The 13,291-nt window shown below is 43.2% G+C and overlaps 1 protein-coding gene across 4 annotated transcripts in view; it reads right to left on the bottom strand.

Moving 5' to 3' along the window:
• The window catches only part of ATP8A1 (ATPase phospholipid transporting 8A1), a 249,471-nt gene that overhangs the window by 91,862 nt on the left and 144,318 nt on the right, over window positions 1-13,291 (bottom strand). For all 4 annotated transcript variants that reach the window (XM_048848472.2, XM_048848473.2, XM_048848471.2 and 1 more), the window contains 2 exons: window positions 11,947-12,085; window positions 10,332-10,396 (listed from right to left, as the gene is read on the bottom strand). In XM_048848472.2, the coding sequence (XP_048704429.1) occupies window positions 10,332-10,396; window positions 11,947-12,085 (204 nt within the window). The remainder of the gene's footprint in view (window positions 1-10,331; window positions 10,397-11,946; window positions 12,086-13,291) is intronic.

Below are 13,291 nucleotides of genomic sequence, written 5' to 3'. Positions count from 1 at the left end.
CTTGAAATTCTAAACTAAAATAAACCAATCAGTAGGATTGAAAGGACCAAAAAAACCCTGGTCTCCACTTCAGAATTAGCAGGCCAGTAATATCTTCAGGTCCTCTCACATCCCAAATTTTATGTAAAATGAGTAAATTAAGTTTGGGATGTAGCCTAATGAACCATTTGCTAACTCTGCCCAAATTCCTTAGGTTGGCCCTGTGTATATTGGTGGGAAAATGGAAGACAGCAATCAGAGGGTTTTTGGGTTTTTTTTTTTTTTTGCGCCTGTTGGCTAACAATTGTTTCACATGTCTGCACAAAAATGTTAAGGCCAGCTTTGCTTGTTAAAATAATGTAGCTTTCCCGGAAGGCTGGAAGTGAGCCAGTTGCTGCTCAGCAGAGGCAGTCACTATGCAGCAAGTGCATCCACCATTGCTCTGACAGCTAATGCAAGGGCAACTCCCTTCTTGTGTTCTTCACCAGCACCAGTAAGATCACACAGGAAATGAAGGATGTAGTCCTCACAGCCCCCTGTAAGCAGTGCAAGGAAGGGAAGAGCTGGGGCCAAACTCCTGCTGCACTGAGAGCCAGTGTTCTGCAACCACTGTAGCCCGCTTCTTTCCTTCCCAGTCACTGTGTGCCGACTCATCCCCATCCCACAGAATCTGAAAATCCAGTGCTGGCTTGACCAAGCACACTAGCCAGTGGAGACTGCTTGATACACCTGATCTCTTCAAGCCACCCAGATAAAACCACAGGCAGTAGTGGAACATATTTTACATATTTTTGAAGTAGTACATTTTTAAGAGAGCAACTTATTAAAACACTGGCAGCATAACACTGACATAGAGCTAAAATTTTATAAACTACCTCTAAATTTGAGCACACAGTTTGATTAACACTATCTACTTTTGAAAAAATGACTTATGTAGTCAGATCAGGCAGATGTACAACTGGCCAGTTTTCACATATGAAGTCAGATTCTATGTGAATATCTGTTTGAAAATTTGGCTCCCTGGGAGAAAACACAAAGGATGTAGTGGTGCTATGGAGTCACTTTTTTGAATATAACTCCACCAAAAGCAAATGTCAGTTTGGAACACGCTTGCATATTGAAAAGTGTTTGTGCAATTAATACAGCAGAACTCGCTACTCATTCTGAGTACAATCTACAGGACTATGTATCTTCAACAAAAGGTCTTTGTGAAGGGAGAAAAGACCTCATACAATCTGCCTCTTTCCCTTAAGTCATATCTACTGTGCATTCTTCTACCTGGACTGTAGCTTTTTTCCAAAATGATAACTCTTAATGTTTTTCATAAGATTCATTGCCACCAAATCTGAAATTCGATAGGGTTTTATTTTCTAAATGAAAGCATTTTCAATTTTAGTTATCTTAGAAATAAAAGAACCAACACCAGTGACAAAACCACAGTGTATGTATTCTTGAAAGTTTAAAAATATCTAAGCATTTATTTGAGATTTTGACCTATTTTCTTTGGAGGAATTACATATTGTAGGTTCTTATTTTAAGATTTTTTTACATCTTGACTGTCAGTAGTATGGAGACTAATTTTAAACAGATCACTAGATTGTGACATTTATATTCAGTTATGTAGCGATATACCACTGTACAGTTTGTCTTGTTCATTTTTGTTCTTTTATCTGATGTACGTGTAATTTGACAATTCAGACATTTAAAATGAATTAGCTGGAATTCAAGAAGAATTTTTTTGGGCAATATTTTAAAAGGTCATGTATTATGCTAGCAAAGAAATTAGTTTGTTAATAAAATGAAAATGACCATTCATATTTAAAATATAATTGTTCTAATTCTGTTCTCACTTGCACTGGTGTAAATCAGAAGCAACTCTATAAGTTAATGGATTCATATTGTAAATCCTATTACAAGAGAATTAGGCTACTACTAGAAGTTACTCATTTCAAATATACACATCTTGTTTGAAATCTCTTACAAACATATACTAGTTTGTAAACTTCACAATCACCTATACAAATTGAAATCTTCTGAAGCACCTAATCTGGAGTACTGTGTCCAGTTTTGGGCCCCACACTACAAGAAGGATGTGGAAAAATTGGAAAGCGTCCAGCGAAGGGCAACAAAAATGATTAGGGGACTGGAACACATGACTTATGAGGAGACGCTGAGGGAACTGGGATTGTTTAGTCTGCGGAAGAGAAGAATGAGGGGGGATTTGATAGCTGCTTTCAGCTACCTGAAAGGGGGTTCCAAAGAGGATGGATCTAGACTGTTCTCAGTGGTAGTAGATGACAGAACAAGGAGTAATGGTCTCAAGTTGCAGTGGGGGAGGTTTAGGTTGGATATTAGGAAAAACCTTTTCACTAGGAGAGTGCTGAAACACTGGAATGCATTACCTAGGAAGGTGGTGGAATCTCCTTCCTTAGAAGTTTTAAAGGTCAGGCTTGACAAAGCCCTGGCTGGGATGATTTAGTTGGGGATTGGTCCTGCTTTGAGCCGGGGGTTGGACTAGATGACCTCCTGAGGTCCCTTCCAACCCTGATATTCTATGATTCTAAACAAGCGTAGGTAACTAAGAAATATTTTTAGTTTTCTGTTTGATGTCATGAATTCTTATGAGGCACATATAACTCGGGACACAGGCCTTGGAATGTAAATAGGGGCTATATCTTTAGTTGATTTTAAAAAAGTAAAAAATATGTGCTTTTTACATTTATACATATTTGGTCACTAATTTGGATCCTGAACAGTTTTTCAGAAAATGTTTTAGTTCGGCAATTGACAAAAGGTGAGAAGTATGCCACTGCTGATAATTAAAAAAAAAACAAAAACCCAACACTTAAAAACCCTTTTATGCTCTGGGTGATCATGGATATCTTTCATCCTGACATCAGTGTGGACCATGCTTGCATGCTCATAAGTGCTTTTGGTGGAGTTATAGTCGGAAAAGTGACTCCATAGCACCTCTGTAGTCATCATGTTTTCTCATAGGGAGCCAAATTTTCAAACAGACTTTCACACAGAAGCTGAATTTGTATGTGAAAACTGTGCAGTTGTATATCCGCCAGACTTGACTGCATAAGTCAGGATCTTTTAGCTTCATTGTAACACCTGACACATCCAGGGGGGGTACCCTGCCCAACAACCTCTTCTCCCTCACTCCAAATGGGGAATACAAGCAACAGATTGAATTTTCTCAGTGGGACAATTGTGAAAATATGCAGAGCGTTGAGCTTCTTCTCCAAAGAACCCAGCACCAGCTGCAACCAAGGAGATGCAGGAGTAAATCAGAGCCTTGCAGGCCGTGATTGCACCTTTGGTGGTCAGGTGGCCTAGTGGCTAGATCGTTGGTCAGAAGTGTTGGAGGGGGACCTGGACCCTCCCAAGGGCCCTGTGTGGTTTAATTCCTAAACAGGGGTTGATAGCTCTGCCTCTCTGCCGGGGGTGTGTGTGTGTGGGGGGGTGTGGGTGGTTCAAGACCCGTTCCCCTGGGTGATTTCCTATTAAAGTCTCTTTAATCTGAGGCATGGCCCCGCTATTTCAATTACCCCACCATTGGGGTTTAGCTGCGGGCTCTCCTTGGTAAAAAAAAGGCTTACTTGCCTCCAGTAGCTGCGTTGGCTGGCAGGTCACTGAATTGACCCTTCAGGTATGCAAACAGAGAGTTCCTGCCTCCTCGCCAGTCAGCCCCCAACTGAGCCAGGCTCCCTTCTTTTCTCTCCCCTCCAGGCCTGGCATTGGCTGCAGGTATAGTGGGGTGGGGCTAGCTGAGCCCACAGGTTTTCTTTAATGCCTGCTGTACCAGGTGACAGTTTTTCTGCTCCTTCACACTCCCCCCACATTATGACCCGATGTGGGGGTCTGCCTGTCCTCCCACAACTGCTCTTCACCATCCCATGAAATGAAGTCAGCATTCCGATTGGCTCTCCCAGTTTGGTGCTGAATGTGGAAGGAGAAGGGGTGGAGGGACAGGTACCACCTCATAATTCGGGGATTTGTATCCTTCGTGGCATGTAGCCAGTGGAGAAGGACATGGTCAGTGACTAGTGTGAAGGGTGCACCCAGAATCATAGAATCATAGAATATAAGGGTTGGAAGGGACCCCAGAAGGTCATCTAGTCCAACCCCCTGCTCGAAGCAGGACCAATTCCCAGTTAAATCATCCCAGCCAGGGCTTTGTCAAGCCTGACCTTAAAAACCTCTAAGGAAGGAGATTCTACCAAGGTAGAATAAGAGAAGGTAATAACAGAGTGAGTCCAGAGCCATTTTACTGCTAAGGCTTCTTCCTCAATCACAAAGTAGGCCTTCTGCCTCAGGAACAGTTTCCAGCTAATGTATAAGATGGGGTGTTTTATCCCAGGAGGTGATAAGCAGTCCCTAGCCCCACATTCGAGGTGTCCGTCTGTAAAAAAAACCCCTTGGTGAAGTTGGGGCTAAAAAAGATGGGTTCTCAACAAAGCTGGGCTTTCAGGGTTTAGAAATCCTCACAGGCTCTGGTCCACTGGATCCTTTTGGGGCTCTCACTCTTGAGTAGATTGGTAAGAGGGGCCACAATGGATGAGAACCCTGGAATAAAGTGGCAGTAGTACCTGGCCAGACCTAGAAACTGGTGTACTTGCTTCTTCGAGGAAGGTGAGGAGCACGTCTGGAGGGTCTGGAACTTGCTAATCCAGGGTTGGACTGTGCCCTTTCCCAAGGTGTACCAGAGATAGGTGGTCTCATCCTTACCAACGTGACATTTAGTGGGATTCGCTGTCAGGCCAACCTCTTTGAGGGACTGTAGCACTGCAGTCACATGTTCGAAGGGGGTCTGCCAGTCGCGATTATAGATCTCCACATCATTGACGTACACAGCTGTATACTGGCTCTGGGGGTGAAGGACTTGGTTCATTAGTCACTGAAATGTGTCTGGGGCCCCATGCAAGCTGAAGGGCATGGTCTGGAATTAAAAGAGCCTGAAGAGGGGTGGAGAAAGCGGTCTTTTCCTTGGACTTTTGTGTGAGGGGGATCTGCCAATATCCCTTTTTTAAGTCCAGAGCTGTCATGTATTTCACCTTTCCTAGCCAGTTGAACAGCTCATCTACGCCAGGCATTGGATACGTGTTGAATTTTGATACTGCATTGACCTTGTGAAAGTCGATGCAAAATTGAGTCGTTCCACTGGATTTAGGGACTAGTACCATGGGACTTTTTCAGTCACCGAAAGACTTTTCAATCACCCCGAAAGCTAGCACTGAGTGGAGTTCCTGTTTCATGCCGAGGGCTTTCCCTGACCTTAATTCCTGGTTCTGTCTGAATCTGATGGGTTATCAGGTGAGACTGCCCTGGCTGGGTAGAGAACATGGTAGAGAAGGCAGTGATCAGCTGTTGTGCCTGATCTCTCTGCTCACGGGTAACGTTGTCCCCAATCTTGCCCACACCTGGAATTGAGACCTCTGAAGCCTGAGGGCCTAGTTCTAGCTCTGCTGGGTAGAGAGCTACTAATAAGATTTCCTGGGCTTTCCGTGGTTTAAAAAGGTTCACATGGTAGATTTGTCGTATCTTATGCTTGTTGGGTTGCCTGATTTTGTAGTTCACCTATCCCATGCATCGGATCACCTCATAGGCCCCCTGCCAGTGGGTTAGGAGCTTCGACTCCAAACTGGGCAATAACAACAGTACCTGATCACCAGGCTGAAACTCTCGGAGGTGTACTCGTTTATTGTAGGCAGCTTCTTGTGTGTCTTGGGCATGTAAGAGGTTCTCCCTGGCAAACAAACCTAAAGTCTCAAGTTTCTTCCACAGGTTTAAGACATACTGCACTATGTTGTTGGCACGAGATGGCTGTTCTTCCCTCATCTCCCAAAGTAGGTATAAAATCCCTTAGGGTTGCCTCCCATATAAAAGCTCCAATGGTGAGAAACCAGTGGAAGACTGGGGAACTTCTCAAACTGTGAATAGAAGAGGAGGGAGTAGCTGTCCCAATGTTGGACACCCATCAGGACGAACCTTTGGGGCATCGTTTTTAGGGTTCTGTTAAAGCGCTCTACCAGACTGTCCATTTGGAGGTGGTATATGGATGTTTATAGAGTCTGGATTTTTAGCAAATGGCAGAGTTGTTTCACCATCTGAGACATAAAATTTGTTCTTTGATCTATGAAGATCTCCTGTCGCACCCTGTCTCAAGCGAAGATACTCAAGCTCCGTAGCCACTATTTTGGCTTTCATGGAGTGTAACGGCACAGCTACCAGGTACCGGGTTGCATAGTCTACTACAACGAGAATGAACCCGTGTCCAGCTGCACTCTTCTCCAGAGGGCTATGTCGACTCCAATTCATTCAAAAAGGTAGCCTTATAAGCAGGAGAGGAATCAATGTGGCTTTCTCAGCTGGCCGAGGTGTGGTGAGCTGGCATTCTGTGCAGCAGGCATAGAAATCCTCCATGTTTCTGTAGACCCCGAGCCAAAAGAATTGAGCCAGAACCCGGGCTAGCATCTTTTCTCTTCTCAGGTGCCCAGCAGTGGGTATGGCATGGGCGAGTCGCATGACCTTCTTCCGCTAGAGGCGCGGCACCAAGAGCTGATGTCACACCTCCTCGGTCTGCTGGTCTTTCTGTAAGTGGTATAGATGGTCACCCTGAATCTGAAAGTCTGGGAACCATCCCATTTGATGGGGTTCAATGGTTTCCCCATTTACCGCTGCCACCTGGGCGTATGCTCAGCTCAGTGTGTTGTCAGCCCGTTACTCTCCCACAAAGTCAGAGAGGCAAGTCAGAATCTCCAACTCAAGTAGCGGGGAGAATTTCTCGCCTGGCTGGGATGGGGGCTGGTCTGGCTGGGTTGGTGCTGAAGACTGAGATGTCTCCTCATCAGGATCTGCAACCTTTCCCACACCTGCAAGGGTCATGCCTTCTGACCGGCCTGTGGCTGGAGGAAGGGTGCCCCGGCCATCAGAAGGGGGTCCCACCAGCTCAGTTAACAACTCCCCAAAATAGCTCCCATCTCTGCCTACAATAACTGGGTAGGCAAGTGTTGTGGCCAGACCAACCATCAGGGACTCCTCCCGTCTCCCTAGTGTCAACGTCACTTCCTTGCGGGGGTAGGCCCTAATGTCCTCATGCACACACTGTAGCATAATGGTGCCCTGTGTTAGTAAACCACTGTACTTCGTACAAGGGTCTGGGCACACTCCAAATCTACCAGCCCCACTACCTCTCTCCCATTTACCTGTACTATGATGGTCAATTTAGTTGGGTTGCCTTGATGCACTTGGGTCTGCAGGGTCCAGATCTTCCCAAAAACTGCATTCCATATAAGGACAGTCTCTGGACCAGTGCCCAGAATAGCCACATGTGAAACACTGGTCTGGATCTCGGGTGGTGTGGGTGGTTCCCTGTTGGGGCATCTGGGTGGTCTCTTCCTGATGGGCCTCCCTGAGTTCCGGGATGAGCTCGGCCCACTTCTGAACCTCCAGTGGGCCAGTGGTTTCTCAACCTGGGGTTCAAGCAAATGGTTCTGGGCCTCTGGTTCTGGGAACTTCCAGACATTTTGGTCCTTGGGGCTCTGGTAAGGGGGGCTCTGGTAAGGGGGGGGGAGCATGTCTATGCCACTCAAGGGACTGGGGTCTACAGGTGGTTCCATCCCTTGGTGGTACGGAGCTCTTGGTCCCAACCGACCCCTGGGGTGGGGTTGGGGGGGTTGTCATCACGGAGGACTTGGAAGCTAGGTAATTCTCAGTGAGCTGGATGGCATCCATCATGGTCTCTGGACGGTGCCGCAACACCCACTCTCTTCCCCAGGAAGAAAGATCTGGACAAACTGTTTTAGCAGGACCAGTTCAGCAACCTGCGCTCCCGACTTCACTTCTGGCTTGAGCCATCTCCAGAATGTGTTCCGCAGCTTCTGGGCGGCCAGGTGGAGTCGAGCTCACGGCAGCTACCGTTCCCCCCAGAAGCGCTGATGGAATGTCTTCTCCGAAATGTCTAAGGCACTGAGGATTGCGGCCTTAACCTGGGCATATTCCTTGGCAGCAGCAGGGTCAAAAGCATAATACGTGTTCTGTGTTATCCTGGTTAAGTACGGGGCCAGTACGGCCGCCCATTGGTCTCGGGGTCACTGGGCTACCACAGCTACCCACTCAAAAGTTTCTAAGAAAGCCTCAGGATCATCATAAGACCCCAACTTGGTAAACCTGATGGGGCGGGGTTAGTTGGCTCTGCTGGAGCACGGGGTCACAGTATGGAGGCCACCTGCTGGACCAGCTGCTGCTGGACTTGGCAATTCATGAATTAACTGCTGCTGCTGCTGCGTGGCCATCTGCTGCAGGAGTTGCTGCTGTTGCTGTTGAGTGTTTTGCTCAGCCATCCATTTCAGCAGCTGTTCCATCTCCATTCAAAAGCTTTCCTTTTGTTTGTTTTTATTTAAATTCCCTTCAGCAGGGACGAAGCTGCTGCCCGCATTCTCCAGCCCTTGTGATTGCGCCTTTGGTGGCCAGGTGGCCTAGTGGCTAGATTGCTGGTTAGAGCAGGTGGAGGGGGACCCGCACCCTCTCCAGGGTCCTGTGTGGTTCAACCCCTAAACAGGGGTTGATAGGTCTGCCTCTCTGCCAGGAGGGGAGGGTTCAAGACCCATTTCTGTGGGTGACTTCCTATTAAAGTCTATTTAATCTGGGGCAAGGCCCCGCTAGTTCAATTACCCCACAGTAAGCAAGCTTCTCTTGGCAGGGAAAGGCTTACTTGCCTCCAGTGGCTGCGTTGACTGGTAGGTCACTGATCCGTCCCTTCAGGTAGGTAAACAGAGAGCACCTGCCTCCTCGCCAGTCAGCCCCCAACTGAGCCAGGCTCCCTTCTTTTCTCCCCCTACTAGGCCTGGCATTGGCTGCAGGTATATTGGGGCGGGGCTAGCTGAGTCCACAGGTTTTCTTTAACCCCTGCTGTGCCAGGCAGCAGTTTCGGTGCTCCTTCACACTTACGGGACTCAGAGGAGTCTTCAATTCTGCAGCACCAGGGCCAGCAACACATGGGAAAACAACAAGAATAACCGGTCGGAGGAGCCTTCACAGTCTCTTGACACAGCATTTACTCAAGTCTCAAACATGGACTCTGAATTTTTTATCTTCTAATTTCTTGGCTTTTTCATTGGGTGTTGGGTGTCTTGTGTATTTCATCCAGCCCCTATACACTACCACTAAAACCCTCAGTTACTAATCGTGCTCCCTGTTATGCTTCTCACTCTCCTCTCCTTTCTGTTTACTAACTCCCTCTCCCTCCGTTTCGCTCTGCCTTTACCCAATTCATCTCTCATACTCCTATAATCCCTTCCTCTCCTCAGATTCAACTTCAAGTGATCTGAACATAACTATATGGTGAATTAATCTTAATACTTTTGGGGTTTTCCCTTTAAGTCTTTCAGGGGCAAAGGTAACTTTCATACAAAAGAGATTTCTTTCCATTCTTTAGTTTTAATTTTACTCAGGGATCCCTTAAAGGGAGACAATAGTTCTATTCCTTACCCCGCTCAGCCCCAGGAGATGTTCCCACTTAATGTCATAATCTTTCCTGAACTAAAGATTCTCTTCTGGCATTTATGAAATATGGTACGTTGTTTAGAAATCTAAAGGGCAAAAAATAGCTCATAGGGATCAAAACCTTTTTGGGTGGTTTTTTATGAGCTAACACAACATTTTTATCTCTCCTACATTTAACCACATTGTTAGAAAGGTTGCATGCAATAAATCTGAGCTCTAGAAAATGGTAACTGACACTATTATTACACATGGATTTCAAAGTACATATCTGGCACAGGTCAGTGGATCTGCATCTGATTATAACAGGGGTAAATTTGGCCCAATCACTTACTCAAGTTTAAGAGATTAAAATGATAAAGTTGGTAAATCAAATTCTTACTGTTGACAGTTCAATATTTACTTAGTCATTTGAGTTTTTTTAACAATAATGTTTGAAGCATACCATACACAGACACTAATTAGTGCTTTACCAAATATTAAATATTCCATATAAAAACACATGAATTAGCTCTAGCCGTTCAGCAGCACTATGGCACAATATTTTATTATGCAGCATTCTTGATGCATAATAAACAGAAAATTATTTTGGCTAACTGACCAAAACCAAGAAAATAAAATAATTTTTTTCAATAAAACAAGAAAAGGAATTAAACTATTAGTTTTAATAGTTTCTAACAGAGTTTGCTACATTAGACTAAAATCAAATAGATGCTAAAGTTGCTTCTCTCCCAAAGGAAAAATATTTTACAGATATCTGGATATTTTAAGTAAAATAAAACAACATTTTAATGGGGCTTATAATCATTCTTTTTCATGTTGAAGGATCTGCAGATTTTACTTACATCAAGAGACCCTTCATTGATAACAATGAGTCCCATGTTCTTTTTCAAAAGTTTGCACGAGTGACCTGTTAAAAAATGTTACAAATAACTGTTCCACCATATAACATTTATAATTTAACCAAATATTTCTTCTTTAAACTAAAGATGAAATTTTGAAAAACATACAATGTTGGCCTAACTCTGACCTACTGAGAACAATGGTAAAATGTCTAACATGATAGCATAGTCATTTTGCTAAGATTATAATAGTTAGTATGTAATTGTGCACAAACGTTTATAAATCCCATAACTTTCATGTACAAAAACCAATGGGAGTATGCAATTCAGGTGCTTGTATGCATAAATAGCCACGCTGGGTGTGTGCAAACACGTAAGGTGCGTATGCAGATAGGATTTTGTGTTTGTAAGTTTGACACATGCTAATGTATTGTACACAATTGTGTGTGCTTAAGACAAAGTCTCGCCTATTCTTTACAGTATTTATCACAAGAAAAGAAAGGCAACTTTTTGGAATACAAAATGTAAAAATAATTCCAACCAGCAATATTTGGCCTGATAATATTTTCATCCTGTTCTTATGATGTTATCACTTGAACAGAACCATATTTTCACTAGATAAGCTATTTTTACAGGATTTATAAAAATTCCCAATAAAACAGCCATAAGATGTATGTGACATCGCGCATTCATATTAGTATTGACTTGGCATTCTACTGTGATAACCTTTTAGGAACAAGGAATGGAAATAGACTATCTAGAACACTTTAAGAAAAATAACAATCATGTAACAATACTAGAAATACCAAGCTTGCTGATTCAGTGACAAACTGGTTTTGTTTTTGTTCTCTTTGGGTATGAGCTGGCAAACATCTATGCACATGTGTAAGTTTACTCCCACAACTAGTTCCATTAATACCAGTGAGCCTGTATGCCTGAGTAAAGTGTTTGGAAGATGAGGCCCACTGTAGTGATGCCTCCAGAACTCCTCCATATGAGGATGCCCCATGTGAGCCAAACCATAAGAATATATATCTACTTTGAAATGCTTTAAAAAAAAAATAAAAAACCCTGTGACTTCCACCTGTACTTCTTTATTTTCTTATAGAGCTGGAAGGAAAATGTGAACTTTTTTTCTATTTTTTTTTCTATCTTTTTGGTGAGTTCAATAAAATACTTTGCAGGAGTTCTGCGGTTTGAGGCTGGTCACACTTTGCAGCAGTATCTCCCAAATCAAACCTCAGAAAGAAACAGTTTAAAAATGTTAGGAACTTCCAGGACCAAAGTTTTGTTAAGATGGATTGGACTATAGATAAGTATCAATTATTTATGGAGCAAACCAATAAAATCTTTCAGGAACTACTTTTTAAGTGAACAAGCAGAGTAAAGCCAGAAAATTCAAAATTAATGTTGTACTATGAAATACATTGGTCTTAAGCTTTTTTCTCAAAATACTGCATAATCAGCTAGCACTTAAATCCTGGAGTGTCACATGATAATATTACCTCTACAATATATCCCGCTTGTCAGAAAGCATTTTTGCTCTAATTCCTTGGATGGCTTTTGTCACTAGATTTTAAAAGAAGATCTAACTACACCTCAGAATCAAATACAATACCAATGTTAATCGCAGTCTCTTGTTTGTCCCCAGTAAGAATCCAAATTTTGATGTCTGCTTTCATTAGAGTTTCTATGGTTTCAGGCACTTTGTCTTGCAGCTTGTCTTCAATGGCTGTAGCTCCAAGCAGTTGAAGATTCTGTGAAAACACAGAATTAAAGACATAATTAAAGGACTTCAAATTGAAGTTACCTACTGAAATTTCCAATTTTTTCCACAACCTGTATTTTTAACATTTACTTTTCTGGTCTCTTCACACACACATCTCTTAAACTGTACTGATCACCTTGGTTTAAAGAACAAGGATTTTCCAGACTATGTTGATGAGTCTTGAGAGCTTCCCTTTTCAGTCTTTATAGGCTAGATCATTTAGTCTGATCTATATAACATGGACCATAGAATTTCAGCATGTACTGAGCCGAATAAATTGTGCCTGACTAAAATATATCTTTCAGAAAGGTTTTCAGTCTTGATCTTAAGACTTCTAGAGATGGAGAATCCACCACTTCCTTTAGTAGTTCGTTCCGATGGTTAATCACCCTCACTGTTAAACTGTGCTTTATTTCTAATTTGAATTTGTCTGGGTTTAACTTCCAACCACTGGGGCTTGTTATGCTTTTCTCTATTAGGTTGGCTCATATCTTCTCAAGTTAAGGTACTTCATAATCATTTCATCTCTCAGTCTTATTGTTTAGATAAACTAAAGAGATTGAGGTCTTTAAATCTCTCATTGTAAGGCATTTCCTCCCAGCCCTTAAATAATTGTTGTGGTGCTTCTCTGCACCTTCTCCAATATTTTAAATATCCTTTTAAAGCTGTGGACACCGGAACTAGGTGCAGTATTACAGTATTGGTCTCATCAATGCCATGTGTAAGAATAAAATTGTTTCCCCATGTTTCCCTATTTCTACATGCAAGGATTGCATTAGACTTTGTTGCCACAGCTTTGAACTGGGAGCTCATGTTCTGTTTGTGCTCTGTGACCCTTATATCCTTTTCAGAGTCACTGCTTCCCAAGGTACAGTCCCCCATTCTATATGTATGGCCTGCATTCTATGTTCCTAAATGTACGATAATGAATTTGTCTATTTTAAAATGCATTTTGTTTGAATGGGCCCATTTTACCAAGCAATCCAGGTCACTGTGGGTGACTACTCTGCCCCCATTATTTACCATTCTGTCAATCTTTGCGTTATCCACAGATGTTATAGACAGGGATTTAATTTGCTTCTAGACCATTGATAAAAATATTGAATAACTTTGGGCCTAGAACTTAACACTTGTGGAACCCTTGGTTGACTTCTTGAGATCTGTCAACTAGCCAGTTCCTAATCCATTTAATGTG

This window comes from Caretta caretta, chromosome 4 (genome assembly GCF_965140235.1).
Source record: "Caretta caretta isolate rCarCar2 chromosome 4, rCarCar1.hap1, whole genome shotgun sequence".
Lineage (NCBI taxonomy): Eukaryota > Metazoa > Chordata > Testudines > Cheloniidae > Caretta > Caretta caretta.
The sequence above is the reverse complement of the archived record's forward strand: the minus strand, read 5'-3'. Positions and strand labels throughout refer to the sequence as shown.